The sequence below is a fragment of the Vipera berus genome (assembly GCF_964194415.1).
Source record: "Vipera berus genome assembly, chromosome: 1".
Taxonomy (NCBI): Eukaryota; Metazoa; Chordata; class Lepidosauria; order Squamata; family Viperidae; genus Vipera; species Vipera berus.
In genome coordinates this window covers 276559182-276574944 of record NC_138202.1, presented here as the reverse complement: position 1 = coordinate 276574944, position 15763 = coordinate 276559182, and the positions used below count along the sequence as shown (strand labels likewise).

Genomic DNA, 15763 nt, shown 5'->3' with positions numbered 1-15763 from the left:
TAAAGAAAGGTTTTTTTGGTTAATAATATGACAATTACAGGATAACGAAATTTTGATGAGAACATCAGGTTTTAAAGTGGAGAAAAAGACTAAGTGTTTGGGGTTACATTGACTAATACAAACATTAAGTTACTTCCAAATAATTACATGACTATTTGGAATGATATTAAAAAGGATTTATAAAGGTGGAAAAAAATTCTATTACCTTTGTTGGGTAGAATTTCTGTAATTAAGACGAACCTTTTTATCTAAGATGTCTTTTTCCAAATGTTAGCAATATTGATTACTGATGTTCTATTTAAGAAAGGGAAAATGGTATTTTTAAATTCATATGGCAAAGGGAAAAAACCCAAAAATTAATGTAAACTGTTGCAAAATGTGAAAAAGAGGAAGGCTACCAAATTTTAAATTAGACATTGAATATTGCTGTTCAGTTTGTATAAAGAATTGGGTGAACTGAGACTTCTAGTCTTGTAGGGCAACAAATTGAGATTTGTTGTGCTACAAGGGTGAATGCAGATTTTAAAAATCATTTTGTTAAACATGTCAACCTAATACTTTGGAACAAATATAAAACAAAGCTCTCACCTAGGATACCTTGTTAGCCATCACACCCCAAAATCTTTTTTTATAGGAGCAATAAAAACAAGACTAATCTGGTGGAACTGTGGTAAATAATATGTTTTACTCAAGATAAAGCTAATTTTGAGGAAATAAGAATTGAAGATAGAAGGGTATGTTTGCCACTGGCTCACATATGTATCACAAAAAGAAAGGTTTAATTTAGATAAGAAAAGCATGGTTTTGAATTTGCAAAGTGAATTTGAAAATGCATTGTGTGCTAATGATGAACGTGTTATTGCTAAGATTTATAAAATGTTGTTGAAAGTGAATTTGGAAAATGAGTATGTGAAAGATTGTATGATTTGGGTATAATATAATGACTGATCAATGGGAAAATATATAGATGAATGAAGATTACACTGAATTATAATTTAAAATAATTTTTTTGTAAAATTATGTGTTGTTGGTCTTTAATGCCTAAAAAATTGTTAAAAATGTATAAAGGTGTTTCAAACTTATGCTAGAAATGCAATTGTAAAGACGATATTTTTTATCATCTCTGGTAGACTTGTGATGAAGCAAAAAAAATATTGAGACTAGATTTTTTTTTCCTTAATTCAGAAGATTTTTAAAAAATATATAAAACTGAAACCAGACATTTTCCTTTTAGGTTTGATGGATCTGGATTTTATACTCGAAGCTAAAAAAAATGAAATTCTGATTGAAGGTTGTGATGATTAGAATGAGTTTGTTGTTATAGAAATGGCTTGAAACTTTTATTTCTGCATTTCTCTTTTCTTTCACTCTTAATTTTTATTTCTACTTGTAGAAATAGAGCCTTGGTGGAGCAGTGGGCTAATGCCTCCTTAAGTAACACCACCTGCCTGCAATTAGTGCAGGTTCGCATCCCACCAGGCTCAAGTTGACTCAGCCTTCCATCCTTCCGAGGTAGGTAAAATGAGGACCCAGATTGTTGGGGGCAATTAAGCTGACTTTGTAATAATGCCGCTTGGGGGGGGAAAGCCCTAATAAGCAGGCATATACATAGAATGAAGGCTATTGCTAAGCACATTGGTTTGTGCTTAAATTGTAAGCCGCCCTGAGTCTTCGGAGAAGGGCGGGATATAAATGGGATTAAAATAAAAAAATAAAAAATAAAAAATTTATCTTACAATAATTTTGAAAAAAAACTTTTAAAAACAGGTAATCAAAGCACCTCTATCAATCATAAAGGTAAAGGTAAAGGACTCCCTGTGGATTTTACTCTGCTGGTCATTCCCAAATATAGGGGGCAGCGCTCGTCTCCTTTTCAAGGCCATTGAGCCAGCACTGTCTGAAGACATTTCCACCTCATGTGGCCAGCATGACATCACAGAGCATCACAAGCATTCTCCGACAAACTATTTCTACTATCACTTCAGTACAAAATAAAGATTATTTTTAAGAAAAACATTAAAATGTAGGGGTAGATGTTTGCAAAATATTGCAAACTCAAAACTTGTTTCAAATAAATTGGATAGTCTTACAAATCTGGATGTGTTCTCATTCTGAAATATTTCGTCTCCAACCTCAAAATATATCTATCTCAAGATTATAATATTTCTGAAATAGCTAGAATAACCCTTTACAAGCTTGAAACAACCACACAGCCCTATTCACATGATATAAACATTAATATCTATTAATATCTCAAATAGAGAAACCAATATCTGGTTGGTCATCAATAATATGTCTGCTTTTTATTGTTTATACACAGGATTTTGTTTCTGTATCCCTGCAAAAGAAAGAACATTGAATATAAATCTTTTTTTAAAAAAAAATCTTAGCTACTCCAAGTTATTTTACAGGAACATACTATAAAAAACAAGTTTAAAGGTAAAGGTAAAGGTTCCCCCGCACATGCGTGCTAGTCGTTTCCGACTCTAGGGGCCGGTGCTCATCTCCGTTTCAAAGCCGAAGAGCCAGCGCTTGTCCGAGGACGTCCCCGTGGTCATGTGGCCGGCATGACTAGACGCCAAAGGCGCACGGAACGCTGTTACCTTCCCACCGGAGTGGTCCCTATTTTCCTACTTGCATTTTTACGTGCTTTTGAACTGCTAGGTTGGCAGAAGCTGGGACGAGTAACAGGCGCTCACTCTGTTCCGCGGCACTCGGGATTCGACCAGCCAAACTGCCAACCTTCCGATCGACAAGCTCAGCGTCCTAACCCACTGAGCCACCGCGTCCCTGATAAAAAACAAGTTTACATGCTGCTTAATAGAAATCTTTATGAACTAATATCTATTTTTTTAAAAAAAATGATACTATTTCCTTGTATTTGGGGAAATAAATTAAAACCTAGTAAGTATTATAAATGTTATAAATTATAATGAATAAAAATAACTTAAATGGTATTGAAAACTTATGTTACATATTACATGTTACATTATTCAATGCCAGTAACATGTCTCTATGTGCAGTTGGTATTTTAGCAGAGGTGAAACAAAGACAGATGCTTTCCATACTTTACTTAAATCTTAAGGATGGCTTTTGTTGTTTACGTATTCTAAGAAAGCAGTTGTTTTTCAAAGTTATCTAGTTGACTTCTGCCCCATCTCTATTGGTTCACTTTGTATATAGGAATGTAAAATGAACAGGGAGGAACAGAAAACAGTCATTGATGCTGCTGAGCATGGTGCTGAAACAGAGTGAATAGAACTGATTGTGAGTCAAGAAATATTAGCAGAAAAACAATCCAAATTCTCTTTACAAATCATACTGGGCTTCCCCTTGCTAAAATTCCTAATGAATGTCAATCTTGATGTATACTACCATACTTGCAGATAGCATTGTACAGGGAATTTATAAGTAGACTGATAATTGTGCCTAGATTTTTTCCATTCATTTGAAATTACTCCAACATATAGAATAAACAGTTATACAATTAACAAGAGTAAACACAAGTTCAAATGGTCACAAGCTTTATTAAAAGACATACCACTGTGTTTTCTAAATCAATAAAAAACTGTGTTTTATTTTGAAAATTATTAGGAAGATGTTCTTTGGAATGTACAGGAGCCCATGCACAGGGCCTCTTTAAAGAAGCATCTTCCTTATAAGCTTGAGAAAGTCACAGCTGCTTTAATGGGTTGTATGAAAAAGTTACTGTACTGGTACTTCTCTACCTTCCAAAGCAATTTTCCCAAATCATTTTCAAAACATGATCTTTATGTTTTGGACTAAAACTCTGACAAGACATGGTTAGCACTGTCAATAGACAGCTATTTTGAAGGTGGTATTACAAAACTCTAACCACATAAATCCTTGCTAACAGTTTGAGAATGTTCTGCTATAGCAGAAAAGGGTTTACTTCCAAGATATTGCAGATAGGGTATGCTGCCTATTTCAGCCCGCTATCCCCCACACAGTGTTTTATGTTTCTTTTGTATTTAAACAGCGTTAGGTTTTCCTTCTTAATTTTCTGGATACAGAATTAACTAGCCTGAGTAAAATCAGAAGCAGCTCATGATTCTACAATATTGTTGAAGCCAAATTTGTCTAGGAAATATTTGAATGGAAGAACATCAAGGAATCTTAGTTAAGCTGCCTTAAATTCAAAGAAAAGATATATAAATGAAATAAGTTTCTTATTTCAAAGGGAAATAAAAGGCAAAAATAAAGAAGATTTGTTTCAAATGTAAGTATAAACTACAGAAGCTACAGATGTGAAGACCTGTAAAAAAATACAGGAAAAAAGATGAAAAACTGAAATGAAAATTTTGCAGAACAGTGGGGGAAAATCTTATTATTCAATATTTTCTATTTTAGAATGACTAAATGCTTAAAAATTGTTCACAGTCCACAGGATGAACATTTGTATATACAAACCAATCTGCAACATTTGTGAACATTTTCACCTAAATACAGATATCAATGTTTTCCATGGCATATAAATTGTGTACTTTTTCACACTGACCATATATAAAATGGTTCCTGTCTAAAATATTTATCTTATTTATTATGAATTTGGGGTTTTATTAAGGAACCTTCTTTTCTTGCCAAGCTTAAAAATTAATTAAAACAAATAATCTATAGACAAAATGATATTTTTTTTCAAAAATAAAAATCTGAAAATGTTTTTCTACTAGATTTAGCCACATTATATGCCATTAAAACAAAGTGATCACATAAATTGGATTATAATCTTTAACAAAAATCCAGCCAATTGATTAAGTATCACACCTATAGTACAACTTGAAGGGCTGGGATTGAGATATTCTAACAGTTTAAGGCAAACAGTTCAAACTTGGATTGTTAATATTTCCTGATTCACAATAAGTTCGTTATTATTTTTTGTTTCACATACATTTTTATCAATGTAAATCATAATGCATTTATGAATCTAGGGTTAAGGCAGATACTGTAGCTGAATTATTCAATCCTATAAATCTACACTTGAATGTAAACTCACAAAGGTTGAATCTCATTAAATGCAATTTTAGGCATGTTTAGCCCAAAGTAAAACCCATTAAATCTAATAGTGCTTATTCCATAGTGGTGGAACCTAAATGCAGGCAAAACAGAATTATAGTACAATCCTATAGCTGTCTATTCAAAAGTAAACTTGAGTAAAATTTAATGAAATTTCTTCAGATTACAACTCTACAACACTCTGTGTATGTTGTGGTAAGCTAATTTACATATTTTAGAACAATTAATATTAACTGCAAATGATACTTATAGAAGCTCTCTGTACACTTGAAAGCACCTAAAACATACATGAAGTCTTTTGTTTTCAAAACAAATGGCTTCTCATAAAAATTAAGTTTATAATATTTCATTTCTACTTGAAGTGTGTTTTTTTGTTTATGGTCTAATCCAATTAATATTCTATGAGAAGCAATTTCCATGGTTTTCAAAGTGACTTACTCTGAAGTAGGTATTTGTAATTATCACCCTTTTAGCTTCTTTGTGTTTACTCAAAAGTAAATCCACCAGGTTCAATACAACATAACCAGTAATTCAATATTATGTCTGCATTTGTACAACACACCCATAGTTAAGTGAACCATGGTTTACTTAAATTTTCTAAATTCAAGATAAATTGAACTATGAATTAATCACAGAAGCTGAGTTTATATAACAAACCAAATTAATCACAGAAGCTGGGTTCATATATCAAACCAAGCTAAAAGTCTGTGATTTCACATATCATCTTAAACAGCTTACATATAATTTCACGACTGTAGAAATCTTCTTGCAAGCTGATCTTAAAAATGGTAGCACTCCTAATATAAAAATTTTAACAATATCTGAGATCCTCATAAAACAAACGCGTGTTAAATTTTCTCCTTTTACAACTCTCCCAAAAGTTACATTTTTCACAGTATCAAATCCATCTGCTTAATAAAGTAGTGCAACATTTGCACAATGGAAGCAAAGTAAACAATATTTATGTTCAGGAAATACGATTATCCTCCTTCTTAGCAACCTGTTTCCCATTACCTCCACATTATTATTATTATTTTCAAATTAACCAAAATAAATGAAATAGCCTCTGTTATTAATTCAGCAGTTTTGATTGGTTGACATTAAGTCACTCCCCCCCTCCCCATTTAGCAGACTATTCCGCATATATAGCAGAACTCCAAAGGTACCCTTTGCTTAGCAGTTGTGCATGCGCTGCTTTCCCCCCAAGGCTAACGGAGATGCAGACTTTTTTTATTTTTTTAGGCCTCTTCCATCATCCGGAGTGTTGCTGTCTCCTTATCCCAAACACAACCTAAGTAAGCCAAGACTACTAATACACTGGATCTTAAGGGTTGGGTACAGCAGACCCAAACCTTCATCTGCGCTGTACACACGTTCTATATAATGTAAGCTAGTACAACTGTATTTGTGGGGGGGGGGGAGGGGGAGGTGAAAGAGTGTTGGGGAAAATATATCCCTGGAAGGGGAGGTATTTAAAAGGGGCAAAAAAAAATGGGGTGGAGAAGAAATTGGGGCGGGGGAGGGCGGGGGGAGGGGTAAAAACCCAGAAAAACAAGGCAAGGTTGCCGTTTCGGTTTCCCCTCCTTAATTCCAGCCCTGTTGCGTGTTACACCATCATCAGAACAGTGACACTCCAGTGGAAGTAGCGAGACGCCCCCCCCCACCTCCCAAACCCGCTCCTACTTTCCTTCCTCCCTCGAACAGCCCCGGTTCCCCCAACGGCATCTAGGCCTCTCCTCCACCCTAGTAGTATCGCTGAAGAACGGCGGCAGCAGCCGCCGCAGCACCCCTCCCTGATCTCCCCACCCCCGCATCCCCTCCTCGGAGTCCCAAGACAGACCTCGCTATTAAAAGCTTTCACGGCCTCCATGTTGTGTGGCGGAGGGAAAGGCTTAGAACCGCGCCGAAAGGGGGTTGTTCTCCGCTGGGGTGACGGCGGTCGGCTTCTTTCACGGGCCACCGGGCCTGGTCGCCATGACGGGGTAGCGGAGGGTTAGAGGGGGGGGAGGCGGACGGGTCGGGGAAAAGGGGGCTCCTCCCAACTCCGCTGGGCCGCCCCAGGGCAGGCTCGGCTGGCGCTGCAGGGACAAACACGCAATAGCTGCGGCGCGGGCACCAATATGGCGGTCGGGAGGGCTCTTCGCTCGCAGCGGCGTAGTTCCCTCCGAGAGCAGCCGAGACGCGGGCCAGAGCGGCTCCTAGCGGGCGAGCGCCAGACAGGGAGAGGCGCGGCGGCCACCAGCGAGGTAGCGGGCAAGAGTGTCGTTTGGGTTGTCTCCTGGTACCCTAGCGAGGGCTCCGCGAGAGAACGAATTCCCCTCGCAGGAGAAGGGGCGGTCCTGCGGCGGGGGGGTGAGGGATGGCAAGATCGGGCCGCGGCGGCCGCCCCCTCCCCTTCTCCTCTCCGACCCGGAGAACGGGCAAAATCGGGAAAGCGAATGGAGTCTTGTGCTTTATTTAGCGGTTGAGCCTACTCGAAGATAACATGTCTTGTGGATATTGCAGAGGAATCTTACTGAAAAGTTGTATGCGTGGGAAAGAGAGCCTTTCTTGCTGCAATATCTTAAACGGCGCTTCGGAAATTTATTTATTTATTTATTTATTTATTTATTTATTTATTTATTTATTTATTTATTTATTTATTTGATTTATATACCGCCCTTCTCCCGAAGGACTCAGGGCGGTGTACAGGGCAATAAAAATAAGAATACAGGATACAAGATTTAAAGTTAAATGATTGTGCCCAATGTAGTAAGTTAGTTAAAAACAATGTTAAAACCCCAAACCCATCAGACCAGGCTGGATAGTTGCCCTTGCTTGAGGGAACTGGCTTAGCATCAATTATGTATCTCCTACTCCTTTGGTAAAATATTTTACTTGCTTTGGCTTAATCCATCAAAAATCCAAAGTCTAAATTTGTTCTCATCCTCTGCCTCATTTCCTTCTGCAAACCTGAGATTTTCCATATCCAGCGGAGCCTTAATTTGGGGAAGGGTTCTTAATACAGTCCTAAAAATTTAATAAAACCAAACAAAACGCAGCAATCAGTTAATTTATTTGTTTTTAAAAAAATTGAAACTGGCCAACAGCCCTGGACTTTCTGGGTATTTAGGTGCTCAGCAGGATGGGTTCTATTCAGCTTGCCATTTGTTGAACTCTACCTAAGTCAGCTCTACATATGTACCCAGTAAATTGTTCATCAGAAACTAGGCATAGCTTTAAGCCAGTAGAATTGATTGATAATGGTGCTTAAGGAGTGGCCAAAAACAGGATGCTACTAAACTAAAGCATAGAAGTGAAGAACCTGTGGCCTTCCTGCCGCAGTTGAAATCTAATTTTAAACCTTTTTCTCAACTACCCATAGATGTTAAGACTAAAAGACATTTCACAAAAAAACATGTGGATGATCACCTGCTTGTCCCACTTGATGCATCAGATGCACTTCAAGCTAGGTAAAGGTAAAGGTAAAGGTTCCCCCGCGCATGGGTGCTAGTCGTTTCCGACTCTAGGGGCCGGTGCTCATCTCCGTTTCAAAGCCGAAGAGCCAGCGCTTGTCCGAGGACGTCTCCGTGGTCATGTGGCCGGCATGACTAGACGCCAAAGGCGCACGGAACGCTGTTACCTTCCCACCGTAGTGGTCCCTATTTTTCTACTTGCATTTTTACGTGCTTTCGAACTGCTAGGTTGGCAGAAGCTGGGACGAGTAACAGGCGCTCACTCTGCTACGCGGCACTCGGGATTCGACCCGCCAAACTGCCGACCTTCCAATCGACAAGCTCAGCGTCCTAACCCACTGAGCCACCGCGTCCCTTGCACTTCAAGCTACTCTATAGCTATTAAGAAAAAAGTCATTTGATACTACTAGTAACATAAGATTCATTTACCAGCCCAACTGCTTTCTGTACATAAATGGAGTACAGAGTCCTACCTTACATCTGCCTGAATCAGCAAATTATCTTTGGCCGGCCAAAATAGTATATTCTATGTCATAATAGCTAAATAGCATAACAATCAGACCCGAACTAAGAACTGGATTCCAGTTGATAAATGCTTTACTATTATATAAGTAATTTTCCTACTCTCATTTCCTACTTGAATTAAGGGCTCAGCAGGATTGTAAACATGTTTATTAGAGAATACACTGTTGCATACATCTGTCTTCTCCCCCCCCCCAAATAAAGATTACTCCAACAATTTTACAGGCAAACCTCTCACAATCTGTGCAGCAAGGGAATAATGTAAGACCATATTTCATGGTTATTGAGTAGATTATTGACAATGTCTGGAGAAAAATCCTTAATCATTTATTTACTATTTATTTGCTAAGCATCGTAGTGGCCTAGAGGTGAAGACATTAACCTCACATTCCGGAGGTTGCAAGTTCAGTTCTAGGCAGGGATAGATTTTTCTCTGTCAGGGCGCAAAGAGAAAATATCTGCTGCGAACTCTGTGTCAGGAAGGGCATCCAGCCACTAAATGATCAGCTCCGTTCAGTCATCCTGATTCCAACCCAGTAAAAGGGATTATAGGGTTGTAAAAAGAAAAAATAACTACTGTTTATTTGCTAGATTTATATCCTGTTTTTCTCATATAATACTGCCTCTAATTCCCCCCTCCCCCCACAACTCTGAGGTAGGCTGGGCTAAGAGAGTGATTGTTGTAGCCTACATCTATCTGGATCTGGATCTCAGCAGTTCTAGTTTACCATGTTAATCATATCATACTGTGGTATAAAACACAATATTTTATGTTATTTTTTAGATCATACTGTAGGGACATTGATGAAGATAATACAGAATATTTTAAATTGTTCATCTGGAGAACAACAGCACCATCTAGTGAATATCTCTGTGGACAGCAATAAAACGTTTATTATACTGAATTTATTGTACTGTTATTACATTACAAATTTGCTGCCTTTCAAGTTTCTGTATAGTCTATATTGGAACTAAAGGTTTTCAGAAACAATAGTGAAAGAATGAATATACAACACTTTTCTAGCTTACCTCTTCTTTGTAAAGGAGAAATTATGAAAATTGTTTATTTATATAAAAAATGGAAGGTAAGGCATGATTTCATAATTCAGAGCAAGAATGACGAGGAATCCTTTTCCTAATTCAGTTTTGAACTTTAGTTATTTGAAAGTGCACAGAAGACAGTGGTTCATAAAATGGTATTACAGATTGTAAACTAATTGGAACAGTATATAAACTTTATTAATTAAATAAAAGTTTGCTGCCATTTCATTTCAAGCAATGATGGGAAGGAAACAATTTTTCTGGCATTTTCAATTAAAGTTATTGCTCTAAGGAGTACAAAAACATTTGAGATATTTTTAACTTGTAAATTACATGTAAGAAATTTAATTTCCCATATATTAAATAGTCACTTTCCTAGACCTTGAAGTTCCAAGAAATTTCTCTCACGATAGCTGAGCAAATACACATTAATTCTACTACTCTACTAGCTGCATCTTTTCTTGTACAGAAGGAAAACAGAACAACCACATATCCTATTTTGCAGAAAACTGTCTGAGAAAACACCTTGCATTTAAAGAATAAATGAGACCTGTAACAATAAAAAATGATACATTTAAATACCGGTAACTATTAAATGGGATAGCAGAGCTTTAAGATTTTCCATCAGATATAAGCTAAATAACAGCAGACTGAGATGTATAATATTTTAGTTTAAGTTAGACCCATGCTTCTACATTTGCATCTGTATATACACATTAGCCTATTCATGAAATTATGTATCCCAATGAAGGTGAATATTTCTAGCTCAAGGTTGAAATGGGGGGGTCCTTGGTGCTGTCTCAATTTGGTTCATTTTCTTGCCGACGTTTCATTACCCAAACTAGGTAACATCATCAGTGCTAGTGAGGAGTGAAGTTTGCTCTCAGGACAAAGAAAACATCCAAGCTCAGAGAGCATCAAGGACCCTTCAATTATGTACATTTTTGGAGTATTAAGCACGTTTCACTTTTTCCAAAAATGGTACTTCTTGATTATTTACTGGCCAAGGGCACAAAACAAACAAGCCAAAAAAAGTAGTTTGGTTGACTTCTTGCACTGCCACTATTGTTTATAACAGTTTTAAGGATAGAAGAGATGCACATTCCAATATAGCTTGTCAGCCCAGGTTTCCAGGAGGCCAAGGTTATCAGTCATTTAATCTGAGAATTCAATGTGTCTTGTGGCTTATCTAGAAAATTAAAACTTTCTAATCAATAGCTGGAATAAAAAAAAACACATTCCCCAAATCACTGAAAGTTCCTAATTCCATCTGTTTTCAAATTAACCTGCAGATAATATCCAACGTTGTTATAAGTAAAATCTTTAGGTAAAGCCTGACTTTTGGTGAATTTATAGATTCATCCGTACAGTTTTCCTGACAAAAACTTGAAAATAGTTTGCCATTGCCTTCCTCTGTTACCTTTGCTGTTTAGCTTACAGTCCTAATAGTTCATAGTGGTAATCCATCCAAGTAATAGCCAGTTCTTATCCTGCTTAGCTTTTTGAGGCCCACCAAGCTCAGCTATTTTCAACTAGTTGGGCATCATTATTATGCATAATTATGGCAGATGACGTTTTATGCCAGTGCTGCTAGGTAGTCATATATTGTTATTGGAGATGAGATGATATAGATCAGCCTTGCAGAGTAATCCAACATTCTTGCCCTGTGTGCACCTGTGTACATTTAAGGAAGCATCGTGAGGATTAAAGTAAAAATTGACTGATCAGCAATTTTGTGATATACATCCAGAATTAAGCACGGCTGCAATTTTATCTTTCCTCTTGGTGGAGTAAGTATGGTAAGACGCTACTTTATAAATTACTATTTTTTCCCTCATTGAAATTGCAAGGAAGTCTGTTGTGAAGGCAGCCAAGTCCTTTGTGTATTACCTAGAGGGCAAAGTCTAGGAATATGAAATGGATAATCTTTTCCTCTACAATGGTGCTCTTTTTTTTCTGTCACCCAGTCTTCACAAAAACAACCCTCGAGTTGCAAACATCTAATTATTAAGGGAAGACACTAGTGTGGATTTTTTTCTATCTTCTGGATCAGTTGATGCAGAGTGTGGGAGTGTTTCTCATTAATTATAGTTTTATTTGCTCATATCTGGACCATTACCCATCCCAGGCATTAAATCCCTAACTTTCTGATTCTCTAGAATCAAATGAAAAAGGAGAAGCATAATACAGGTAGCCCTCGACGTACAACAGTTCATTTAGTGACCGTTCAATGTTACCATGGCCTTGGAAAAAGTGACTTATGACCATTTTTCACACTTATGACTGCTGCCGCATCCCCTTGGTCACATGATAAAAATTCAGATACTTTGCATCTGGTTCATATTTGTGGCGGCTGCAGTGTCCTGGAGTCATGTGATCGGTTTTTGTGACCGTCTGATAAGCAAAGTCAGTGGGGAACAGCCATGTTACTAACTTAACAACTGCAGTGATTCCCTTAACCACTGTGGCAATAAATGTCGCAAAATGGGCAAAACTCACTTAACAAATGTTCCGCTTAGCAACAGAGATGTTGGGCTCAGTTGTGGTCGTAAGTCGAGGACTACCTGTATTGCCAAGTCCCTGCCGTGGCAACTCCTCAGCGCAGAGGAAAGCTATGCCCCTTTCTGCTAGGCTCAGTGGCAGTTTCTGCTGAAGATCAGGACTTGAAGTCTTCATCCACCTTGCAAGAAACAGCAATGTGTAGAGCTGCTGGGCAGTTATTCTTTCTCCCATCGCCTTTCGCTGCCTTGCCAACTTGAAAACTGAACAGAAAAATGGCTAACGCTTATTTTAAAAAGAAGAATGTGTTGAAACAGGTGGTATAAACTAAGTTGCTGTAGTAATGGTTTTTTAGAACATTGCTGTGGAGATACACTTTCACGAAGATTTTCACCACCCATTTGCTATTCTTTCTGAACCCTTTGATGTTATTCAGTGAATACTTTTTTTAAAAAATGAGACAATTCACTAATGGATTTCAGGAACCGAAAAGAGCAAAGATAAAGATAACCTGAAATAAAGAAATAAAGAAACAACCCCCATCACCACCACCAACAAAAAAAACCCCTTTTAGCATGCAGAAACCAACTCTATTTGAATGTAAACATGCGTCTTTAATTATAGATGTATTTTCCATGTAGATGTGGTATTATGTAGATATACTTTCCAGGGGATTACCATTTTGACTTGGTGGAAGGACTTAGAATTTCCACTAAGTCTGAAAAACACTAGTACAAGGAGGAGGGACAGTTGGTAAGGTAAAAGGGGCTGGGGGCAGAGGGACACTGAGTAATTCACATTAGCCAGGTAGAGCTACAAAAGCATGGAGGAAGCCAGAGGGATGGAGATATAATAGCATTCAAAAAGGATATTGCTAAGTAAACGTTTACCTCAATAACTGACAAGTTCATTATCCATTAGAATTAGTGGTAGATTAGTAGGTATATTACTACTAGTGGCAAATTCTAAGATGGCGGCGCCTGGAATGGCTGCGGCTGCATTGGCTCTTGAAGGCAAATAGTTTTGGGAGGGATAGTAAGGGCTATAGGCCACATGATCAGGAAGATTTTAATGTGCTTGAGCAACATGGTGGAACTAAGGTAACACACAACATACGACCGACAATCTTTGCTGGCATGGCGAGTTTCTAGTTGTTTTGGAACTGTTGGTGAGACCGTTAAAAGCCGTTGGCGCTGTTTGAATTTGTTCTACCAGCAGCAAGATCTGACTGCTGGCCTAGTGATGGATTGTATTGCAAATCAGGGCTGTTTCCAGAGGAGGCAGAGGAGGAGAGGACCTGGAGCTTATGGAGCAAAGGAACTGGATGAGGCTGTCAGCAGGCCCAGAGGAAGAGAGAGAGGCTTTTGGAGGAGTTGGTGGCGGCAGCAGCGTGCTCCAGGGGCAAAAAGAAGCAAGGCCTCTTTAAGGAAAAGGTGGAAGAGTCGGGATCAGAAAAAGGAAAGTAGGCGAGGTTGTCAGAATACAAGCTAACTTGAGGGCTAATCCACATGGAGCCCCATTTCCATCTGTCCTGTGTGCCATCGTTCACTCCCTAGAGACTAAAATGGACAATGTGAAATTTGAGCGGGCCACGAACAAGGAGTATATATTGGAGGTGGTGACCCTTTGAGAGCTGTATGCAACGAAATTTCATTTTGATGTATGCCGATTGGTGTACATTCAAAGTGACAATAAAGTTATCAGTTATCATCATCATCATCAATAGTAAATTTCACTGTTACAAATTTACAACATAGGCAATGCAAGAAAATACTGGGGAATCCTATAGCAAATTAGAAAGAAGCTAAATGCATTTGCAAGCAGAATGTAATGCACTACCCAGGTAAAAGTTGTAAACATGGAGGAACCTGGTACTGTAGGATGATTTTGATGAGATAATCACTGTAACGCAAGATATAGTTTTGGGAAAATATTTTTAATTAATTGTCAATATCTGCTGTTTACATCAAGCAGCATAAAACAGTTTCTGCCCTTGGATATAATCAGACGAACATCAGAATAGGGACACAATAGGGACTTTAAGAGTGAAGGCAATCCAACCTGAGAGAATAACTGTATGAACCCAAGGAAAGCTGCAGCTGCTTTTCAAAAAACAGCAGACGATGTTCTGTTCATATTCCTATGTTCTTTGATGCGTATTTTTGGATCTAAATGTACTCCCTAGCCCGAGAACTTAATTTTTTTTAATTTTATTTCTATGACTCTTTAGAACTTATGACTGTTATATTTGGTTACTGGTGAGAAAATATGCCTCGTCCTGCTCTTTGCTCAAGCCAGAGTTTTCCTCTCTCAGAATCCTGTTCTTGGAACTTTTACTAGAATGCATTGCCCTCACTATGGTAGCTTTTGCAATAGCATGCAATCATGGTTGCAGTTACCGTGAAAAACATCTGCTGGTGAAATGGCTAATGGAATCTCATTTCACCAACACAACTTACAAGGGTCTTTAAAAGCAGGGGGGAAACAGTGACGAGGTCAACATCTATTTTGCTTGCTTTTACTGGTTCCTCATTCCCCCTTTTGATGTAGAAGGTCAAAAGGATCCAAACTGCTGGATTAAATGGGGATTGGATCCAGTCTACTATGGCTCATCTTACGTTACTAAATCACACCATATTGGAAGGCTTGAAAACTGAAAATAGTGGCTGGCGTGAACCTGATACTTTCTGCTTTACAGTCTATGTAAACTACTATACCAGGGCTTTTCAACCGGTGGTATGGGTACCACCTGTGGTACATTGTCACCTGGCAGGTGGTACGCAACCATCCTAGAAAAGTGGTAGTGAGGGAGGGGAATGAGCTGAACCGGTGGCAGCACTACACAAGCCTGAGCGAGAGATGGCTGGAGCTGCAGGGCTGTCAGGGCTCAGCAGAAGTGCCAGGATCAGCGCTTCTTCGGGGCTGTCAGGGCTCAAAGGAAGTGCTAGGATCAGCACCAGGTTCCAGCTGGAGCTTGGTGCTGATCCTGGCGCTTCTGAGCCCAGAAGAAGCACCGATCAGCTAGAATGTTGCAGCATCTCCAGGGTCTTGTGGTTTACATTCAGGGTCATGTGAAGTGACCAAAACCTGCTGCAACCACCCAGCAGATGGTGGGAATAAAAACCAAACACCCACCCCACCCCACCCCCGCTGCCAATCCTCAACCTCAGACAGGAGGAAGAGCGCTGCCGGGCGGGCAGGCAGGTGTCTTG

General features: G+C 38.6%; 1 protein-coding gene across 5 annotated transcripts in view; it reads right to left on the bottom strand.

Annotated features, from left to right (window-relative positions):
- The window catches only part of SCAF8 (SR-related CTD associated factor 8), an 88508-nt gene extending 80547 nt beyond the window's left edge, over positions 1 to 7961 (bottom strand). For 3 of the 5 annotated variants that reach the window (XM_081312645.1, XM_081312644.1, XM_081312647.1), the window contains exon 1: positions 6875 to 7960. In XM_081312645.1, the coding sequence (XP_081168771.1) occupies positions 6875 to 6904 (30 nt within the window). In that variant the 5' untranslated portion in view covers positions 6905 to 7960. Of the gene's footprint in view, positions 1 to 205; positions 295 to 6874 lie in introns of all 5 variants that reach the window. The other 2 variants (XM_081312648.1, XM_081312646.1) reach the window with 2 other exon arrangements.
- Positions 7962 to 15763: the final 7802 nt, after the last annotated feature.